Source organism: Pleurodeles waltl, chromosome 5 (genome assembly GCF_031143425.1).
Source record: "Pleurodeles waltl isolate 20211129_DDA chromosome 5, aPleWal1.hap1.20221129, whole genome shotgun sequence".
NCBI classification, from domain to species: Eukaryota; Metazoa; Chordata; class Amphibia; order Caudata; family Salamandridae; genus Pleurodeles; species Pleurodeles waltl.
The window spans coordinates 1,801,090,223-1,801,112,017 of NC_090444.1; the positions used below are offsets into that span (position 1 = coordinate 1,801,090,223).

Here is a 21,795-nt window from a genome sequence, read left to right on the forward strand (position 1 = left end):
TCACTAAAGGCCTTTACTTGCAACCTCGCCAACAGATCTGGGAATTCATGACTCACTAGAAGGAAACTCTCAACTGGCTCCAATGGCAATCCGGAGCGAGACCAGGATACACAGTGATGCCTTCACACCCTCTTCCTCCAGGGGCAGATTGCCACTTTCACTTCTTGTGCTTTTTCCTGTACTTACGAAGATTTCGATTATCTGCCGCAGGAAGACCTCGGGAGCAGGGCAAGGATATTACTTTCAACTGGTCCCAGTGTGGAACCTTCTTGTGGTTGGCAACATAAAGACTGGCCTCATGGTCCTGTATGGCCATCGGATTCATCAGGGTGCAGTCGGCACAAGCCTTGGATTCATGATCCAAACCTCGGCACCTCAAACAGACTTCTTAAGGGTCTGTCACAGGCATCTGTTTGCGAAAGTCCATAAAAGATTTAAACCCTGTTGTATAAGGGGTAAAATGTTTGCTCGTACACAATTTTTGAAAAAAGTCTTGGTCAAATGACTAAGGAGAAACTCTGGATCCACGCCAGGAGGTAGAGCGGAACAATGTTTGAGCTGAGCTGCATGATGCCACCTACAGGCACACACAGGTGAACTACTGATGCCTGGGGATCACCATAAAAAAAGAAAAGTGGAGCACCTCCTGCAGTCCTGGACGGAGCAGCCTAGTTACTGTCAATATTTGTAACTGGGAAAAATGGTGGCTATTGCAGGTGCCTCTGGTACGAGCAGTTAGCCAGATCCCTAAACGTGCACAAATTTTGACACATGTCCATTCAGACAATGAGCAGCAGATACGGGTTCATTGAGAGAGGCCTCAAAGCTCTCCAGTAGCTGATGCAATGTGAGGCCGCAGAAGCAGAGCCAATCAAATTAGTCATGACCAGATGCCTAAATTGGGGTCTTTTTATGTGAAGAGACCAGTTCCCGAAACGGGGAGGTAGGTGGTTCAAGTGAGATATTTGGGGTTAAGAGTCTCTACCAGAAAGAGCATATTTAAAGGTAAGTAACTTGCCCTTCTGACCGAGACTTCTAACTGCAGATTCCTCACCTTTTCAATAGATACCCATGAAGTACTGTGAAAACTAAAAAGTCTTGAAGGACCGAGCAGGGGAAACTGCCCTTCCGGCAGACATGGTTGTCCAGACAATTAAGCCTTGTGAAAGTATTAGAGTAGTGCTCCTGTAGCAGCCTGATAAATGTTCACAACAGGCACCCTGTGTGACCATATAGTGGTAAACGCCTAGAATGAGCATGCAAGCTCTCAGGGACTGCATCACAACTATCTTGCATAGCCTGTGAAAGTACAGCCAAGGCTTTTTCCAGGACCATGGGCAAAGGTTGGGCGGTAGAGTAGTGGCCTAGAGCGGTCATAAACTTAACGAAGAGTAAACTTGAAGAGTGAGAGGGGGGAAAAAAAAGCTTGCCTATAAATATCTACCCTGTTGCGTAGGATCTCATTATGCTAATGAGGCTACTGGATTTTCGGAGACAGGAGCACATGGATTGTGGGTACTAAGTATGATTCCACACCACATGACACCTGCCTGCCTAATCTGGGTTCTCCGGCTAACAAGCAGCGCCTCATCTCCGGCTGAGAGGATTGTGGAAACCTGGCGCATGACAGACTCCTCAGGGGAATCGTGGTCAATCAGATCCCACCCCTTTCTCCCAGTTACCAGAAGTCTCATACAGGCAAAGACAACAGAGGCAGTATATAGTTCAATAAAAAATTATTGAAGTAACTGCATTTTAGATAAAAAGGCATGTATTGCAATCACTAGGATGATAAAATAAAAGCAAGCAGGTGACTAACAGAATAAAACACAAGAACAGTCCAATCATACGGTCACTAGAAGTGACATACACATTTCTCCTACCTACACTATGTTTGAACACAGCGTAATAAGCCTAATCTGCCCTTCAGGTTTCTCCCCTGGGGGTACATCATTACCTCATACCTGGAGGAAGAAGCCTGTATTGTAGAGAGACACCATCCCCATGTGTATAAGGGGTTCGGCCGTCTAAGCAAGTAGCTGCAGTGAAGCAATCAGCATACAGTTGTAGTCATTTGGCTGGAATCTCCCTCTAAAGTGTCTAGGACTAAGGGGTGTTTTTAGAACAAAACAACTGATACTCTAAGAAATAGTCCCCACGTAGGAGTGTGTGTTTTCTGTGAATGTTGCAGACAAAGCATACCACGTTTGTCGGCAACCCTATCGGACTGTAGCCTTGGAGAAAGCACAAAGCGAAATAAATGTCCCACTAGGAACGTGATGTTTTTCTAGGTGAAAGTACAATGAGAAAAAGAAAATAAACAGTACCGCAAATGTGGCTATTGCTAGAAAAATAAAGCAACGCTGAATAAAATGTAACTGGATAAAAGCGCACAGCGGCAGGCCTAGGAAGCTAAAACAACGTGTCTAAATCATGGCTAAAATAGCTATGAAATAACCTTTTTCTACTTCCTGTCAGAAGGAGTAATGGAAAATAAGGATAAGTTACTTACCTGTAAATCCTAGTTCTCTTCCAGGGGTATCCTCATCAAAGTCATAAACATTGAATATTCCCGCCCTTGTGCGGGGACCCCGGAGCATATATAAAATATATACCTATAAAGTATGAAATATGCATGAAAAATATATATATAGCTTTTTTAGTAGACATATCTTTCATTCTAAACTCATATATACATGTGTAAAACAGCAATGCAGGCTATAATCATAAACAAGCTAAAATGCTTTATTTCTATGAAGTTTTCTTTTTTTTTTTAATCATTATAAAATTACAATAGAGATAAATATCTACCCAAGCCCCCAAAACTGGGCTTAGGGAAATAAGCAGCAGCAATATCTAGAGAAAAAGAGAAAAAAAACTGCATTGAAAAACAATGGAGCATTCTTAGCCAATAGGCTGCATGCAGGTTAACACAGGAGAACCATAAAAACTTTGGCACCGTGCCTTTAAGACCCTGAGCACCTCCAGTATCCCACCATGCCTCAGGGGTGAAGGAAAGGTGACAGTTGGTTCATAGTTAGGTCAGTACTTTTTTACGGTGACAATCTGTGAAACTGATTCGAAAAACAGTCTGTCCTGCACTTCTAGGAGACGTGCGTCCGGGGAGGAGGGTGGGTTGTTTATGACTTTGATGAGGATACCCCTGGAAGAGAACTAGGATTTACAGGTAAGTAACTTATCCTTCTCTTCCAGGGGATCCTCATCAATAGTCAAACATTGAATAGATTAGCAAGCCCATCCCTAAACTCTGCTGACTGTCTAATAGAAGTGCAGGAATATATACATGTATCATGCAAATAAATTTCTCAGAGAGGCCTGCCCCACTTGGGCATCTGCTCTTGCATCTGAGTCCAAACAGTAATATCTAGTAAATGTATGTACAGACTTCCATATAGCAGCCTTACAAATCTCAGATATTGGAACATTGTTAAGGAGGGCAGCAGTAGCCGTTTTTCCCCTTGTGGAATGCGCTTTAGGCCTAGCTAGTAGTTGTTTGTTAGCTAACTGGTAAGCATTAACAATACAAGAAACTATCCATCTTGATATCGTTCGTTTAGATGCTGCCTCTCCTGTCCTCAAATGACCATAATTTACAAACAAGTGGTTGGAATGTCTAATCGATTTTGTTTTATCCAAATAAAATTTCAGCACTCTTCAAATCTAATGAGTGCAATGCTTTCTCCGCCGGAGTCTCCGGATTGGGAAAGAAAGTCGGTAAAGAGATAGTCTGATTGATGTGGAATTCTGACACCACCTTCGGTAGAAAAGATGGGTGAGTCCGCAGAACCACTCTATTGTCGTGAAAAACTGTGTACGGTTCTTTGGAAGACAAAGCCTGAATTTCACTGACCCTCCTCGCGGAAGTAATGGCCACCAAAAAAGCCGTCTTCCACGTAAGGTGTTGCAAAGAGGCTTTGTGTATAGGTTCGAAAGGAGGGCCCATAAGTTTTGACAATACTATGTTCAGTTCCCATGGAGGAGAGGGTCTCCGAATGGGCGGAAAAACTTTTTTCAAACCTTCTAAGAAATCCTTGACTACTGGTTTTGTAAAGAAGGATTCCTGAGAAGGTGACTTATGATAAGCTGTAATGGCAGACAAATGTACCTTAATAGATGATACCTGCAGACCGGACTTTGCCGGATGAAGTAAGTAAGACAGTATGACATCCTCCTGAGCCCGTATGGGATTCTGACCTTGTTGACAGCACCATATGTAGAATCTCTTCCACTTAAAAGCGTAAGAACGCCGCGTGGAAGGTCGTTTGGACTCTTTCAAGATGTTCATGCACTCCTGCGAGAGCCCTAGGTGCCCATATTGCAGGAATTCAGGAGCCATGCTGTCAAGCTCAGAGAGGGTAGGTTGGGATGCAGAACCCTGCCCTCCATCCTGCTCAGAAGATCCGGTCTGCACGGCAGCCTCCTGTGAGGTTTTTCCGATAGGTTGAGGAGATCTGTGTACCAGAATTGACGGGGCCATTGTGCGCTATGAGAATCATTCTGGTGCTGGACCTGTAAAGTTTGTTGATCACTGCTGGTATGAGGGGAATCGGTGGAAAGGCGTAGAGAAATATCCCTGACCAGTCGATCAACAGGGCATTCCCTCGAGATCCCGGACGGTAGAACCTGGATGCGAAGTCTGGGCATTTCTTGTTTACTTCGTCTGCGAAGAGATCCAATTGAGGCCGACCCCATCGAGCGAAGATGTCTTCGACGACTTCGCCGTGTAGGACCCAATCGTGGGCGTCCTCTAGGTGTCTGCTCAGGAAATCTGCTTCCACGTTTTGTTGACCTGGGAGGTGAACCGCTGTAAGTGACATTCCTCTGGCCAGGAGCCAATGCCATATCGTTTGGGACTCTCGAGATAGGGGTAGGGATCTCGTCCCCCCCTGTCTGTTCAAATAATACATTGTGGTTGTATTGTCCATTTGTATTATGAGAGATTTCCCCTGAATCGATGGAACAAAAGACTTGAGAGCCAGATGGACCGCTCTGAGTTCCAGCAGATTGATGTGGTACTTCTTTTCCTTGTCGGGCCATAGGCCCTGAGCTTGAAGGGGACCCAGATGAGCCCCCCATCCCTGAAGAGACGCATCCGTTACCAGAATGTCGGATGGAATTACCTGGTGAAACGGAGCACCTACTGACAGGTGAGGTCTGTGCATCCACCATTGCAATGACTGAAGTGCCGCTATCGGTAGCCGCACTCTGTCCTCCCAGCGACCTGTCCTTTGGCTCCAGTTGTTCTCCAACGCCTCTTGGAGGGGCCTCATGTGCAGCCTGGCATTTGGGACAATGGAAATACATGATGCCATGGAGCCCAGCAGCGATGTCACCTGACGGGCCATAGGTGCATCGGATTTTAACAGGTGTTGACACTTCCTGTTTATTGATAATGGTCGTTCCCCTGAAGGATACACTCTCTTTGGAGCTCTGTGTTTAGTATAGCTCCCAGATAGTGAAGGTTCTGTGTTGGAACCAAGGTGGACTTTTGGTAGTTGACTTGAAGACCTAGAGACTCGAAAACCTTGAGCACAATGTCCCGATGGCTTCTCGCCTGATCCGGAGAGGAAGCTTTCAGTAACCAGTCGTCTAGGTATGGGTAGAAGATCTTTTGTTTTCGAAGATGTGCCGCTACCACTGCCACACATTTCGAGAAGACGCGGGGGCAGATTTCAGGCTGAATGGTAGTACTCTGAACTGATAGTGCTGTGAGGCTATTTGGAAGCACAAGAATTTCCGATGCTTGGGAGCTATTGGGATGTGAAAATATGCATCCTGCAGGTCAATGGAGCACATCCAGTCTCCCTGATGTAGCTGAGGGAAAATCTGGTGAAGAGCCAGCATCCTGAACTTCTGTTTTCTTATGTACTTGTTCAGCAGCCGTAAGTCCAGAATTGGTCTGAATACGCCCTCTCGGCCTTTTTTCGCCACCAGAAAATAACGGGAGTAAACCCCCTTTCCTCTGTGCGCAAGTGGAACCTTTTCTATTGCCTTCTTTTGTAAGAGGGCGAGAGCCTCTTTGCGCAGCAGGCTGAGATGAGATGGATTGCATTTGGCTGGTGGCAAGTGTGGTGGAGGCTGTCTGAAAAGAAGAGAGTAGCCATTTTCGACAATGTTGAGCACCCATTTGTCTTTTGTGAAAGAGTGCCACTCGTGAAGATAACCTGTGATACTTCCCCCCCCCACCGGAGTGGTGTACAGTGTCGAGGGAAGCGAGAACTCCTTGTTTGGCCGGCACTTTCGGTGTGGACTGCTGAGGTCTACTTGACCCTCGTTCCCTTGTGGCCTTTCGAGCCTGAAAAAGAGGGAGTCCCTGCCTTTGCTGAGGCCTCTGGGACCAGTGAGGGGTTTGAACCCTCTGCTGGAAAGGGCGCCTGTCATAAGGCCTATACCTCCGCCTGAAGTCTTTCTTCCTTTCCAGGTCTACTGCCCTCATGGTGTCCACCTCGGTCTTCATGTGGGCCATTTCTTCATCCGCATGGGTACCCAACAGCGAGTTCCCGTTGAATGGGAGATTTTGGATGCGCTGTTGTGCTTCCTGTTTTAAACCAGTCAGTCTCAGCCAGGAAGACCTTCTTGCACAGGTTCCATGTGCGTACCCATGTGCAGCTAAGTCTGCCCCATCTGCTGCTGCGCTGATGACCTGGTTAGATACCAGACATCCATCTTGCAGGATCTCTTGAAAATCCTGTCTGTCTTCCCTGGGCAACTTTTCTGTGAATCTGTTGATGGAGTCCCACAGAGAACGGTCATACCTGCCCAAGAGTGCAGAAGCGCTGGAGACTTTCATTACAGATGCCGCCGTGCCGCACATTTTTCTCCCCAGAGAGTCTAGATGCCTGCTCTCTTTGTCCGGTGGGACCGTGGAGGATGATGCCACCGAGTGGGTTTTTTCAGGCTGCGGCCAATATTACAGAGTCCGGTGGCGGGTCCTTTCTTAAGAATAAAGGGTCCTGTTCAGGCGCCTTATATTTTTTCAGAATCCTAGCCGGGGCAGATTTTAGAGTGGCTGGCGCCAAAAAAGTGTCCATGGTTGGCTGGAACAAACCAGGCACTAGCGGCACTTTGACACTGTTCTATGCTGCAGAGTCTCAAAAATGACTGACGAGGAGGTAGATGGTTCTGGAACCTCTATATTTAACTTCTGCGCTCCCCTTAACAGCACCTCATTAAAAGTGGTAATGTCATCCACCGGTGAGACCCTAGGTGGTGGAGAATCTGTTAGGGTGGGGGAGTAACGTCCGACAGATGATCCTGACGACGACCAAGTGGTTGATCTTCTGTGTCGTGATCGTGACCTACATCGCTGTTGGGAACGCGACCTGCTGCGAGACGCTGTAACAGAGCGCCCAAGCCTCGTGGTCGGTTGGCGAGGAGCAGAACGAGCCCGTTCTGCCCGCGCTGTCGGTGATGGTGTTCTCGGGAGAGAGGCAGTAGGAGAGTACATTCGTGAGTACTGTGAATCCTGGGAGGCCGCTGGTCTATTAAGGCTCTCCAACCATCTTGGTGATAAGTTGATGGGTGAAACATGCCCCGATGATGCCGCTCTCGAACGAGATGAATCGCTCCGTATGGAGACCACTGGAGAAGGCGTGGCCTTATCTGCTGGAGGACGATGTTCTAGTCCCTGCGAGACAGGTAAAACCTGTGTCGACGGCTGTGCCGACGTCGAAGGGCACGCCGGTTGTCCTTGTCTCGACGTAGAGTGCCTCGACGTAGAGTGCCTCGACGTCGAACAGCGATCTCTGGACCTTGACCTACTCGCCGTCGTGTGCCTCGACGTGGAGCGGTGGGTGGCCGACGGCGGATGTCGCTCTTGCCGCCGTGGCGATTTCGACGTCGTGTCTCTTGACGTCGGGGGGGGGGGGGGCGCGTGAGGTCTTCGGCGGCGAACGGGCACGCAGGTGATGGCTCGACGTCGATCGGCGGGCTGCCGTCGATGGAGATATGCCCCTGCGATGGCCATGTTCCCTCGACGCCGTATCCTTCGACGTCGGGCGTGTCGCCGTCGACGGCGATCTATGGCAGTGAGATGGTGGCAGCGACGACGGGGAACAAACAGGTACTTTCCTACCTGCTGACGTCGACCTAGCCATTCTCTCCTGAGAGTGGCCTGTTGGCTGCCTGGGAAGCGAAGAGGATGATGTCTTTTGTGTCTCGCGTGAAGCCCATGAAGTCTGATCTTTTCTCTGTCCTTCAGAGTCCTCTTTGACATATTCTTGCAGTGTTTGCAAGTGTCAGGGCAGTGACTCTGAGGCAGGCACACAATATAAAGAGAGTGTGGATCTGACAGGGCCTTCTTCCCACAAGAAGGGCATTTGACAAAAAGGGAAGGCATTTGTCTGTCAGGAAAAAACTGCCAAACTCTGACAAAGATGTTAGATGTCGAGTGAAACAGGAAAAAACGCTGTTTAAGTATTTTTCTGAGACAAACTCAGAAAAACTGAGAGCTCAATGCTCCAGGATCCTCTCAGAAGAAGCCGGAAAAAAGAACTGACCTAACTGTGAACCAACTGTCACCTTTCCTTCACCCCTGAGGCATGGTGGGATACTGGAGGTGCTCAGGGTCTTAAAGGCACGGTGCCAAAGTTTTTATGGTTCTCCTGTGTTAACCTGCATGCAGCCTATTGGCTAAGAATGCTCCATTGTTTTTCAATGCAGTTTTTTTTCTCTTTTTCTCTAGATATTGCTGCTGCTTATTTCCCTAAGCCCAGTTTTGGGGGCTTGGGTAGATATTTATCTCTATTGTAATTTTATAATGATTAAAAAAAATAAAAAAAAAGACGTCATAGAAATAAAGCATTTTAGCTTGTTTATGATTATAGCCTGCATTGCTGTTTTACACATGTATATATGAGTTTAGTATGAAAGATATGTCTACTAAAAAAGCTATATATATTTTTCGTGCATATTTCATACTTTATAGGTATATATTTTATATATGCTCCGGGGTCCCCGCACAAGGGCGGGAAAATTCAATGTTTACGACTTTGATGAGGATCCCCTGGAAGAGAAGTTTAGGTTTACACTACTCGCTGAGGTGTGCACCACAAGGCTTCCAGGAGTGGGGTGCTGGGTGAGGAAAGTTGGGTCACCCGATGTGCAGGGGTGAGTGAGCAGAGTTTGGCCCAGTTGTATCAGTGAAAGCCTCAGTTGAACAGAACTAGACTGGCGAGGCCACAACACTTCCATCAGAAATGAAAATGTCACTTACCCAGTGTACATCTGTTCGTGGCATCAGTCGCAGTAGATTCGCATGTTTTGCAATAGCTCGCCATCTGGTGTTGGGCCGGAGTGTTACAAGTTGTTTTTCTTCGAAGAAGTCTTTCGAGTCACGGGACCGAGTGACTCCTCCTTTTGTCTCCATTGCGCATGGGCGTCGACTCCATCTTCGATTGTTTTTCCCCGCAGAGGGTGAGGTAGGAGTTGAATTGTAGTAATAGTGCCCATGCAATGGAGTGACTAAGTATGCACCTATTTAAGGTTGAGATGATACATATACAAATAGTTGAAGGTAACTTCCAAACTGCTACAGGCTCCCGGGGAGGCGGGTGGGCACATGCGAATCTACTGCGACTGATGCCACGAACAGATGTACACTGGGTAAGTGACATTTTCAGTTCGATGGCATCTGTCGCTGTAGATACGCATGTTTTGCATAGACTAGTAAGCAGTTATCTCCCCAAAAGCGGTGGATCAGCCTGTAGGAGTGGAAGTAGTCTGAAATAATGTTCTTAATACGGCTTGACCTACTGTGGCTTGTTGTGCGGATAACACGTCTACACAGTAGTGCTTGGTGAATGTGTGGGGCGTAGACCATGTGGCTGCCTTACATATTTCTTGCATTGGGATGTTTCCTAGAAAGGCCATGGTAGCACCTTTCTTTCTGGTTGAGTGTGCCCTTGGTGTAATGGGCAGCTGTCGTTTAGCTTTAAGGTAGCAGATTTGGATGCATTTAACTATCCATCTGGCTATACCTTGTTTTGATATTGGGTTTCCTGCATGAGGTTTTTGAAATGCAATAAATAGTTGTTTAGTCTTTCTGATGTTCTTTGTTCTGTCAATGTAATACATCAATGCTCTTTTGACATCTAATGTATGTAGTGCCCTTTCAGCTACGGTATCTGGCTGTGGAAAGAACACTGGAAGTTCCACTGTTTGATTTAGATGGAACGGTGAAATAACCTTTGGCAAAAATTTAGGATTGGTCCTTAGGACGACCTTATTCTTGTGTAGTTGTATAAAAGGTTCCTGAATTGTAAACGCCTGAATCTCGCTTACTCTTCTTAGGGAAGTAATGGCGATGAGAAATGCCACCTTCCAGGTTAGGAACTGTATTTCGCAGGAGTGCATGGGTTCAAAAGGTGGACCCATAAGTCTAGTTAGGACAACATTTAGGTTCCATGAAGGAACAGGTGGTGTTCTTGGTGGTATAATTCTCCTAAGGCCCTCCATGAATGCTTTAATGACTGGAATCTTATATAGGGAAGTTGAATAGGTAGTCTGCAGGTATGCAGATATTGCTGCAAGGTGTATTTTAATGGAAGAGAAAGCCAGGTTAGATTTTTGTAAGTGAAGCAAGTAACCCACTACATGTTCTGGAGTTGTGTGTAATGGTTGTATTTGATTAATATGGCAGTAGCAAACAAACCTCTTCCATTTACTTGCATAGCAGTGCCTGGTGGATGGCCTTCTGGCTTGTTTTATGACTTCCATACATTCTTGGGTAAGTTGTAAGTGCCCGAATTCTAGGATTTCAGGAGCCAGATTGCTAGATTCAGCAATGCTGGATCTGGGTGTCTGATCTTTTGGTTGTGTTGTGTCAACAGATCTGGCCTGTTGGGCAATTTGATGCAGGGTACTACTGATAGGTCTAGCAGCGTTGTGTACCAGGGTTGCCTTGCCCAAGTTGGTGCTATCAATATGAGTTTGAGTTTGCTTTGACTGAGTTTGTTTACCAGGTAAGGAAGGAGAGGGAGAGGAGGAAAAGCGTAAGCAAATATCCCTGACCAGTTCATCCACAGGGCATTGCCTTGGGACTGTTTGTGTGGGTATCTGGATGCGAAGTTTTGGCATTTTGCGTTCTCCTTTGTCGCAAACAAGTCTATCTGAGGTGTTCCCCAGAGTTTGAAATAAGTGTTCAGAATTTGGGGGTGAATTTCCCATTCGTGGACCTGTTGGTGATCTCGAGAGAGATTGTCTGCGAGTTGATTTTGGATCCCTGGTATAAATTGTGCTATTAGGCGAATTTGGTTGTGAATTGCCGAACGCCAAATCTTTTGTGCTAGCAGGCTTAACTGCGTGGAGTGCGTCCCCCCTTGCTTGTTTAGATAATACATTGTTGTCATGTTGTCTGTTTTGACGAGAATGTATTTGTGAACTATTATTGGTTGGAAAGCTTTTAGTGCTTGAAAAACTGCTAGAAGTTCTAGGTGATTTATATGCAGTTTTGTTTGATGTACGTTCCATTGTCCTTGTATGCTGTGTTGATCGAGGTGTGCTCCCCACCCTGTCATGGAAGCATCTGTTGTTATTACGTATTGTGGCACTGGGTCTTGAAAAGGCCGCCCTTTGTTTAAATTTATGTTGTTCCACCACAGAAGCGAGAGGTAAGTTTGGCGGTCTATTAACACCAGATCTAGAAGGTGACCCTGTGCTTGTGACCATTGTGATGCTAGGCACTGTTGTAAGGGCCTCATGTGCAGTCTTGCGTTTGGGACAATGGCTATGCATGAAGACATCATGCCTAGGAGTTGTAGTACTATCTTTGCTTGTATCCTTTGTGTTGGATACATGCGTTGTATGATGGTGTTGAAATTTTGAATTCTTTGTGGACTTGGAGTGGCTACTCCTTTTGATGTGTCTATTATGGCTCCTAGGTATTGTTGTACCTTGCGCTGCAGAATTTTGGATTTTGTGAAGTTGACGGTGAACCCTAGTTTGAAGAGGGTTTGTATGATATGATTTGTGTGATTTGAGCACTCTATTAACGAATGGGCCTTGATTAGCCAGTCGTCTAGATATGGGAACACATGTATTTGCTGCCTTCTTATGTGTGCAGCGACTACCGCTAGACATTTGGTAAAGACTCTTGGTGCGGTTGTTAATCCGAAAGGCAGTACCTTGAATTGGTAATGTATTCCCTTGAATACAAACCTTAGGTATTTCCTGTGCGATGGGTGTATTGGTATATGGAAATAAGCATCCTTGAGGTCTAAAGTTGCCATGTAGTTGTGTAGTTTTAGCAATGGCAATACTTCTTGTAGTGTGACCATGTGAAAGTGGTCTGATTTGATGAAAGTGTTCACTACTCTGAGGTCTAGGATTGGTCTCAGCGTTTTGTCCTTCTTTGGTATCAGAAAGTACAGGGAGTAAACTCCTGTGTTTATTTGTGTGTTTGGCACTAATTCGATTGCATTCTTTTGTAATAGTGCCTGCACTTCTATCTCCAGGAGATTGGAATGATGTTTTGTCAAATGTTGTGCTTTTGGTGGTATGTTTGGAGGGAATTGTAGAAATTCTATGCAATAACCATGTTGGATAATTGCTAGAACCCAAGTGTCTGTAGTGATTTCCTCCCATGCTTTGTAATAATGACTTATTCTTCCCCCCACTGGTGTTGTGTGGAGGGGGTGAGTGACATGTGAGTCACTGTTTAGTAGTAGGGGTTTTGGGGCTCTGAAATCTTCCTCTATTCCTAGGGAATTGCCCTCCTCTATATTGTCCCCGAAAACCTCCTCTATACTGTCCCTGGTAACTGGACGGTGTTGCTTGTGAGGTGCTGGCTTGTGTGCTCTGACCCCGAAACCCCCCTCTAAAGGGTGTTTTACGGAATGTGCTGTAATTCCCTCTGCTCTGCGGGGAGTAGAGTGCGCCCATGGCTTTGGCAGTGTCCGTATCTTTTTTGAGTTTCTCAATCGCTGTGTCCACTTCTGGACCGAACAGTTCTTTTTCGTTAAGAGGCATATTGAGAACTGCTTGTTGAATCTCTGGTTTAAATCCAGACGTTCGGAGCCATGCATGCCTTCTGATAGTTACAGATGTATTAATTGTCCGTGCAGCTGTATCTGCAGCGTCCATGGAGGAGCGGATCTGGTTGTTGGAAATGGTCTGTCCCTCCTCAACCACTTGTTTTGCCCTATTTTGTAAGTCCTTGGGCAGATGTTCAATGAGATGTTGCATCTCGTCCCAATGGGCTCTGTCATAGCGCGCAAGTAGTGCCTGGGAGTTCGCGATGCGCCACTGGTTTGCAGCTTGTGCTGCGACTCTCTTACCAGCTGCATCGAACTTGCGGTTTTCTTTATCTGGGGGTGGTGCATCTCCAGATGTGTGGGAGTTGGCCCTTTTCCTAGCTGCTCCTACAACAACAGAGTCTGGTGGCAGCTGTGTAGTGATGAAAACCGGGTCTGTAGGAGGCGCCTTATACTTTTTTTCCACCCTTGGTGGGATTGCCCTACTTTTGACCGGCTCCTTAAAGATTTCTTTTGCGTGCCGGAGCATACCAGGGAGCATAGGCAGGCTTTGGTATGAGCTGTGGGTGGAGGAGAGTGTGTTGAATAAAAAATCATCCTCGACCTGTTCTGAGTGGAGGCTTACGTTGTGAAATTGTGCTGCTCTAGCCACCACTTGAGAATACGCGGTGCTGTCCTCTGGTGGAGATGGCTTCGTAGGGTATGCCTCCGGACTGTTATCTGACACTGGGGCGTCGTATAGGTCCCATGCGTCTTGATCTTGGTCACCCTGGCTTATGGTGGTGTGAGCTGGGGAGTGTGATGGAGTTTGTGCTGGTGAGACGTTAATCACGGGCGGAGGAGAGGGTGGTGGGGTAACTCTTTTCACCACTTTTGGTTGTGGTGTCTGTTCAGTTTGGAACTCCAACCTTCTCTTTCTTCTAATGGGGGAAGGGTGCTTATTTTTCCTGTCCCCTGCTGTATGAAAATACGCTTTTGCGTATGGTCCACATCAGTTGATTGTAGCTCTTCCTCAAACCTATGCTTTTGCATTTGGGAGGTTAGCGAGTGCTCTTCTGTATAAGAGCCTGAAGCTGGGTCGGTTGCAGTTTGTTTCGGGACCGAAACCCTGTCTGCGTCCTTTTTCGGCTCTGAGGTGACTTTTTTCATTTTCGGGGCCGAAACCTGTCGGCGCCGATCTTCTTCGGGGTCGCTGTCTCGGCGTCGAGCCGTGTCTACACCGGCATCTCGGTGTCGATGCTTGTCTCCAGCACTTTCTCGGTCCCGAGAAGGCTGCGTGCCGGTGTCTCGACCGGAGTCGGACGATCTCGGCACTGTTTGGGCCTTTTTCGGTGCCGACGGTCGGTCACCGAATTTATGGGTGGAGCCATGGCCTGGTGGCAGTGGCGTCCCCTGGGCCTTGTAAATCTTCCTCTGAGTGGTTTTCAACGTCTTACTCACGGTTTGTGCATCGTCGAATCCTTCGGAGTCTGAGTCTTGGATCGAGAAGGTACCTTCCTCTTCTTGTTCCTCGAACTCTCGGTGGGCTGTCGGCGCGGACGCCATCTGAAGTCTTCTGGCTCGACGGTCTCGGAGTGTTTTTCGGGACCGGAACGCACAACAGGCCTCGCAGGTGTCTTCACTGTGCTCAGGTGACAGGCACAGGTTACAGACCAAGTGTTGGTCTGTATAGGGGTATTTATTGTGGCATTTGGGGCAGAAACGGAACGGGGTCCGTTCCATCGGCGTTCTTCAGCACGCGGTCGGGCCGACCAGGCCCCGACGGGGGATCGAAAAAACTACCCCCGAAGGGCACCGGAGCTCTTCGATCCTTCGACGCGGTGTTGAATCTAACTACGCCGATCCCGAACGCAACAATACCGACGAAAATCTTCCGAAATTAGCTATCTTTCCGTTCCGAAACTCGGAGCGACAGGAACACGTCCGAACCCGATGGCGGAAAAAAAACAATCGAAGATGGAGTCGACGCCCATGCGCAATGGAGACAAAAGGAGGAGTCACTCGGTCCCGTGACTCGAAAGACTTCTTCGAAGAAAAACAACTTGTAACACTCCGGCCCAACACCAGATGGCGAGCTATTGCAAAACATGCGTATCTACAGCGACAGATGCCATCGAACATATGTTTTAACCTGCTGAGTTAAAGATCAAATCAAGAACCTCGGCTGCCCTTCGCTTAACTACAGCAAAGAAGGTGGTTCAGGTAAAGGAGTGTGTGGCATCTGTCAGTCGAGCAGCACAGTCTCAGCATCAGACAGTATTATGGGTTGGCTGACACTGTTTGAAGCTGATGGGAGCGGCATCAGCGGATCATGTTCCAGTGAGGGGTGTGGCACCAGGGACGGAACCAGCACCTAAGTCAGTCCAGAGCCCTGAGAGGACTCACAGGGTCCACCTGGCTGTGGCAGTCCCACCAGCAGAAGCACAGCTGAGGTGTATCTCAGCTCCTTGGGGTACACAGGCACGCCAAAGTGAGCTGTTAACATGCCAAATGTCCACATCATGGCTTCATGAAGACCTCAATTTACTGTGGTCCAGCAGAAGGCCCAGAAATTCTAGTTGATGCGGACAAGGATCAGAATCAACTGTAGTAAAGCGAGGTCATGAGGGTGACCCGGAGGCATGACAATGCCTTTGTACCTTCTCTGGAGAATGAGATTCTCAGAAAGGGTCCAGGTCCTGCTTGGATGTCTTGCCTTTCTTCTTGTAATTGCCCAAAGACAATGCGAGGACGGTCTGTTGCAAGAGCAACCTTGGGAGCATGACTGACACCTACCTTTAGATCTTTACCGATCTTGGTGCAGGGTATTGCAATGCTTCACCATAAAGAGCTTCACTTCCTTGTCTCTGATGGCCTTAGGATGTATCAAGGTAATCTCTGCAGGTCTTGGAATCGTGGTCCAACCCCTGGCACCATAGGCAAACAGACGTTCCCCACAGAGTTTAAACCCTATAGATTTGGGAGGCAACTTATTTCCCTTGCACACTAGAATTTTAGAAAATGTTTGCAGAAAGCGCCTCGAAGAGACAAGGAGTTACTACACATCTGGATCTGGTGCGGAAACAAATGAACTGTAGTCAGTAAGCACGGATAGCACCTACATAAGCACGCACATTACATACTGCATGGAATGACATTGACGTAGAGCTGATGGGGCCACTTACAGGGGTACTGCTAGAGATTTTTAGGGATCCAGTCTGACGCCTGGGGGAATATTCAAAAGGTGAGGAATCCGCAGTTAGAAGTCTCAAGCAGAGACAAATCTATTACACCTCACAGAAACAGTCCTGGTGGATAAGTGATGTGCAGTCAGGATGGCATTCACCATCTGCAATGGAAGTTGAAAGGAGTTTTATTGTCATTGCTCAACCTGCAACACTGAAGGTGGAGGCTCTAGAAATGGGGATAAAGAGCTTTCAACTGGAGGAGGAAGTTCACCATGAGCAGCAAACCGAGTGGGGGATACCGAAAAAGTCAAGGTCTCTGCCAATCTGGTGAGATGATAATGTCATGGGCTTGGTAGATCATTCTTGGAACCTGAGGAATTAAGGGTTTAATACACTCAGAGTGAAGTGAGAAGTTCCATCTCAACTGAAACGTGCCACCCAAGACTCACTGTAACTGACACTGTAGGGCACATTCTTATGAGCAATGGGTGTTGCCCCGAGTAGCAAAAGGAACCCCCCCCCTCAGGCATGGCCCACAATGCAAAGATGTCCAAGAGTACCTCTAAATGAAGGTGCCACTAGTGGTCAGCCAAATAATGCCAACTAAGACTGTTGGCCTGACATTCAGGGACCTAGCCAGATGATTAGTGACCAGCAAATTTCCATGTGGATGCACCCAAATCCAGATCCTCATTGCTCCTCAGCAGAGATGAGACCACACTCCCCCATTGGTTGATCTAACACATTGCTGTTGTATTGCCTGTCAAGAACGGGACTAACTAAATGCAAAGGCCAGGGAGGATGGCCTCTGATCACCAACCAAATCTTCTGCAGCTCGGGCAGACTAGTGTGAAGAACCTGCACCCATGGTGATTCAGAATCCTCAGATAGCCCTAACAAGCAAGCAATGACCCTGCTAACTTTTCTATGGCAGTATCTGCAGCATCTCAGAAGAGTTTTGCCCCATCAAAAAGTAGGTTCATTAAGACTGCTGAAATGTTACAAGAACTATGCCAATCTCAACCATACGTTGTGCCTCAAGAACACCATCACATGTGCAAGAGAGTCGGTTGTGTGCATGTCTGCTTTGATTACATGCTTGAAAGCATTTTGCACATCATTCACAACCTCAGAGAAATGCTTCTTGATGTGATGAGGGAGTGTCATAGGGGCTATATCCCACAATGGGTGGGTATTTTTACCCAGTATCCTGCATTTAGAGACTTTAAGGAAATACTGCCTAAAAATACAATCTTTTTGCCAAGAGCTTTGAGCTTCTGTCCGCTGGAGATGTTGAGAATGAACCACAAACTTGCTCAGGGCAGCTCGAGGCCTGGACCAGCAAGCCCTCCAGAGATGAGGAAACAGAGGAATAAAGTATTCCTCGCAGCTGGTCAATATATCCCGGCTACAAGTCTGCTAACAACCAGAGAATATCCAGGCTTTGACCAGATATATCTAAAGAGTCCTGAAGTATTGAACATGGGACCCTTTCCTATAATGTTGTTCCTCCAACAAGCCTTGTCTTTCTCACCTACACCTGACCAATATGTCTTGGGTCTCAAGAAAAGGATGATCCACAGGAAGTGATGGGGCCATGATGGGCGTCCGCTGTAACAGGGTCACTAACTGCAGCACCAGTGAAAAGTTCAGTGTAGGCAAAGGGCCACGTAGGGCCAGGGGCACTGCTCCAGAACTGCACTGGGGAGGAACCTAATGGTAAGCAAAGCGTGCCAACTGACACTTTGGGGAAGGAGAATCTCCTGAGCAGGTAACTGCATGCCTAAATATGTCCATCAGGACACTGATGATCAAATCAGGATCTGCCCTTAGAAGTAGGTGTTTGGAAGTGGAACAGGAAGCACTGTGGCAACACAGGCGGCAGGGGCAGCGCCATACCCTCCAAGGTTGGAATCTCTGCCAACACTGCTCCCGAAGAGGACTCCTCAGGAGACAGGGATCACATCAGGAACTTACCTTAGGTGTTGAGTGGCATGCTACTTCATCTTCTTATGTTTGTACTACTTTCCCTAGAGGATTTCAAAGACTGGGAGGAAAGGAACTTTGATCTCAGCTGTAACTGACACAGTGCAAGACGATCATAGTGGGCCTTAGCCATGAACAATCTGGCTTGCTTTTTCTTTTAAGACTTTGGGGTGTATAACGAGGCAGGAGGTACATTAAGCCAGTACTCAAGTCCTGCTCTGTCCCCAGAAACCATAAGCAAATCTCATACAGGTCAGTGATGGACATACTGCCATTACAATCTCAGCACGGTTTGAATCCTAAACATGTAGTGGGTGACGTATTGAGCATTGTACCAAATTTCTAGAGGAAAAAACCCTCAGATAGGGAGTGTGAGCTCAGGGCGTCGAGAATGGCACTTTAAGGATCAAGTAATGCTACAGTTCCCAGCACCAAGATAGAACCAGTGCCCCTTACTGGTGCAGAAGAGTTACTGAAATTTCTTGATCCTAAATCAGTGAGGAATTTGCAGCCATAAGTATCTATCAGAAATAATTAAACATGTAAAACAAAGAAAAGTAGATTCATTCGAGAATTTTTTTACAAATCTCACTGATAGTAACATAGGTAAATAGAAGGTCAGGCAAGACATGTCTGGTATTCCTGAAAAGTTGTCAAATTCTGTATTCTAATGCACACTCAACATGCGGAAATAACATAGCAGCACGTGTTATTCAGGGTTATTTAAAGCTGCGCAGGCCAAGGGATCTAAGCATCTTAAAAAAAGAATATGTTGCTAAAAATGTACCAGTGGTATTCTGCAAAGATCTGTAGGGTTATAACTTGTACTTGTTAAAACACTGTACTATGAGAGGGCACATGAAAATGGCTCACACCGAAATACACATTTGCTCAATATGCCTTGCTATTTTTATGTACCAAGAAAAAAAAAAACTCACACTTGGCTGATGCAGGTTCACTGGTCACAGACATCTGGCACTTTAAACACCAGCTGGCCATTACAAAACACACCCTGGGCTCAACTTTGCATACCAGTTTGATGACCTCCTTCTGCTCCTCACCGCTGTCTGAAAAAATACAAACATGCGTTTGTTACTGAAACACCAAGGCAAAATTGCCCATCTAAGCAGCAACATCCTATGTCCTATGTCAAATAGTCATCAATTTATCCACTACTCCAAGTCTACTTCTACTGAGCTTATGAGTGTAGGAAAGTACCCTCTTTCATGGCATGGTTACCCCCATTTTCTGCCCGGCTGTGTTCAATGGGATCCTGCTAACCAGGACCCCAGTGATTATGCTCGCTCTCACAAAGTCTATATTTCCCCCACAATTGTCATACTGGTGCTCCCTTATAAGTCCCTAGTATATGGTACCTAGGGCACTGGGGTTCCAAGGGATCCCTATGGGCTGCAGCATATATTTTGCCACCCTTAACTAAGGCTTCTGCAGAACTGCCACTGCAGCCTGCGTGAAAAGATGCAAGCACTCTTTCATTGCCATTTTCACTGCACCAGGTCACTTATAAGTCACCCCTATAGCAGGCCCTCCAGCCCCAAGAGCAGGGTTAAAAGTACCTGTGTGTTAGTGCACACATGCACTAGCAGAGGTACACCCACGAACTCCAGGCCCATTTTCCCCAGACTTCGTGAGTGCAGGGACGCCATTTTACGCATGTACTGGAAATAGGTCACTACCTATGTCTAGCTACATGATAACTCCGAAAATAGGCATGTTTGGTATCAAACACGTTGGAATCATACCCCAAGGCTTTTGTACGCATTGGTTGTATGTTTCCATGCACTCTGGGGGCTCCTTAGAGGACCCCTAGCATTGCCATTTCAGCCTTCTGAGGTTTTCCAGGCAGCCGCAGCCACCTCATAGCCAGGTTTCTGCCCTCTTGTTTGAAAAGCCCGAGCCCAGGAAGGTAGAACAAAGGATTTCCTTTGGGAGAGGGGTGTTACACCATCTCCCTTTGGAATGAAAATGTCACTTACCCAGTGTACATCTGTTCGTGGCATCAGTCGCTGGAGATTCACATGTTCTGCATAGCTCGCCATCTGGTGTTGGGTCGGAGTGTTACAAGTTGTTTTTCTTCGAAGAAGTCTTTCGAGTCACGGGACCGAGTGACTCCTCCTTCTGTCTCCATTGCGCATGGGCGTCTACTCCATCTTCGATTGTTTTCCCCGCAGAGGGTGAGGTAGGAGTAGTGTTGTAGTAATACTGCCCATGCAATGAAGTGACTAAGTATGTACCTATTTAAGGTTAAAATAATATATATACAAATGTACAAAGTTGAAGCTAACTTCCAAACTGCTACAGGCTCCCGGGGAGGTGGGTGGGCACATGTGAATCTCCAGCGACTGATGCCACGAACAGATGTACACTGGGTAAGTGACATTTTCAGTTCGATGGCATCTGTCGCTGTAGATACACATGTTCTGCATAGACTAGTAAGCAGTTATCTCCCCAAAAGCGGTGGCTCAGCCTGTAGGAATGGAAGTGGTTTGAAATAATGTTCTTAACACGGCTTGACCTACTGTGGCTTGCTGTGCGGATAACACGTCTACACAGTAGTGCTTGGTGAACGTGTGTGGCGTAGACCATGTGGCTGCCTTACATATTTCTTGCATTGGGATGTTTCCTAGAAAGGCCATGGTAGCACCTTTTTTTCTGGTTGAGTGTGCCCTTGGTGTAATGGGCAGTTGTCGTTTAAGGTAGCAGATTTGGATGCATTGAACTATCCATCTGGCTATACCTTGTTTTGATACTGGGTTTCCTGCATGAGGTTTTTGGAATGCAATAAATAGTTGTTTAGTCTTTCTGATGTTTTTCGTTCTGTCAATGTAGTACATTAATGCTCTTTTGACATCTAATGTATGTAGTGCCCTCTCAGCTACGGAATCTGGCTGTGGGAAGAACACTGGTAGTTCCACTGTTTGATTTAGGTGGAACGGTGAAACAACCTTTGGTAAAAATTTAGGATTAGTCCTTAGGACGACTTTATTTTTGTGTAGTTGTATAAAAGGTTCTTGTATTGTAAACGCCTGAATTTCGCTTACTCTTCTTAGAGATGTAATGGCGATGAGAAATGCAACCTTCCAGGTTAGGAACTGTATTTCGCAAGAGTGCATGGGTTCAAAAGGTGGACCCATGAGTCTTGTTAAGACAACATTTAAGTTCCATGAAGGAACAGGTGGTGTTCTTGGTGGTATAATTCTTTTAAGGCCTTCCATGAATGCTTTAATGACTGGTATCCTGTATAGGGAAGTTGAATAGGTAGTCTGCAGGTATGCAGATATTGCCGCAAGGTGTATTTTAATGGAAGAGAAGGCTAGGTTAGATTTTTGTTAGTGAAGCAAGTAACCCACTACGTCCTTTGGAGTTGCGTGTAAAGGTTGGATCTGATTATGATGGCAGTAGCAGACAAACCTCTTCCATTTACTTGCATAGCAGTGCCTAGTGGACGGCCTTCTGGCTTGCTTTAGGACGTCCATACATTCTTGGGTAAGTTGTAAGTGTCCGAATTCTAGGATTTCAGGAGCCAGATTGCTAGATTCAGCGATGCTGGATCTGGATGTCTGATCTGTTGGTTGTGTTGTGTTAACAGATCCGGCCTGTTGGGCAATTTGATGTGGGGTACTACTGAT

The 21,795-nt window shown here is 46.8% G+C and overlaps 1 protein-coding gene across 2 annotated transcripts in view; it reads right to left on the minus strand.

Moving 5' to 3' along the window:
- Window positions 1-21,795, minus strand: part of LOC138296808 (exportin-5-like) — a 1,097,230-nt gene that overhangs the window by 675,888 nt on the left and 399,547 nt on the right. For both annotated transcript variants that reach the window (XM_069236256.1, XM_069236254.1), the window contains exon 13: window positions 19,084-19,212. In XM_069236256.1, the coding sequence (XP_069092357.1) occupies window positions 19,084-19,212 (129 nt within the window). The remainder of the gene's footprint in view (window positions 1-19,083; window positions 19,213-21,795) is intronic.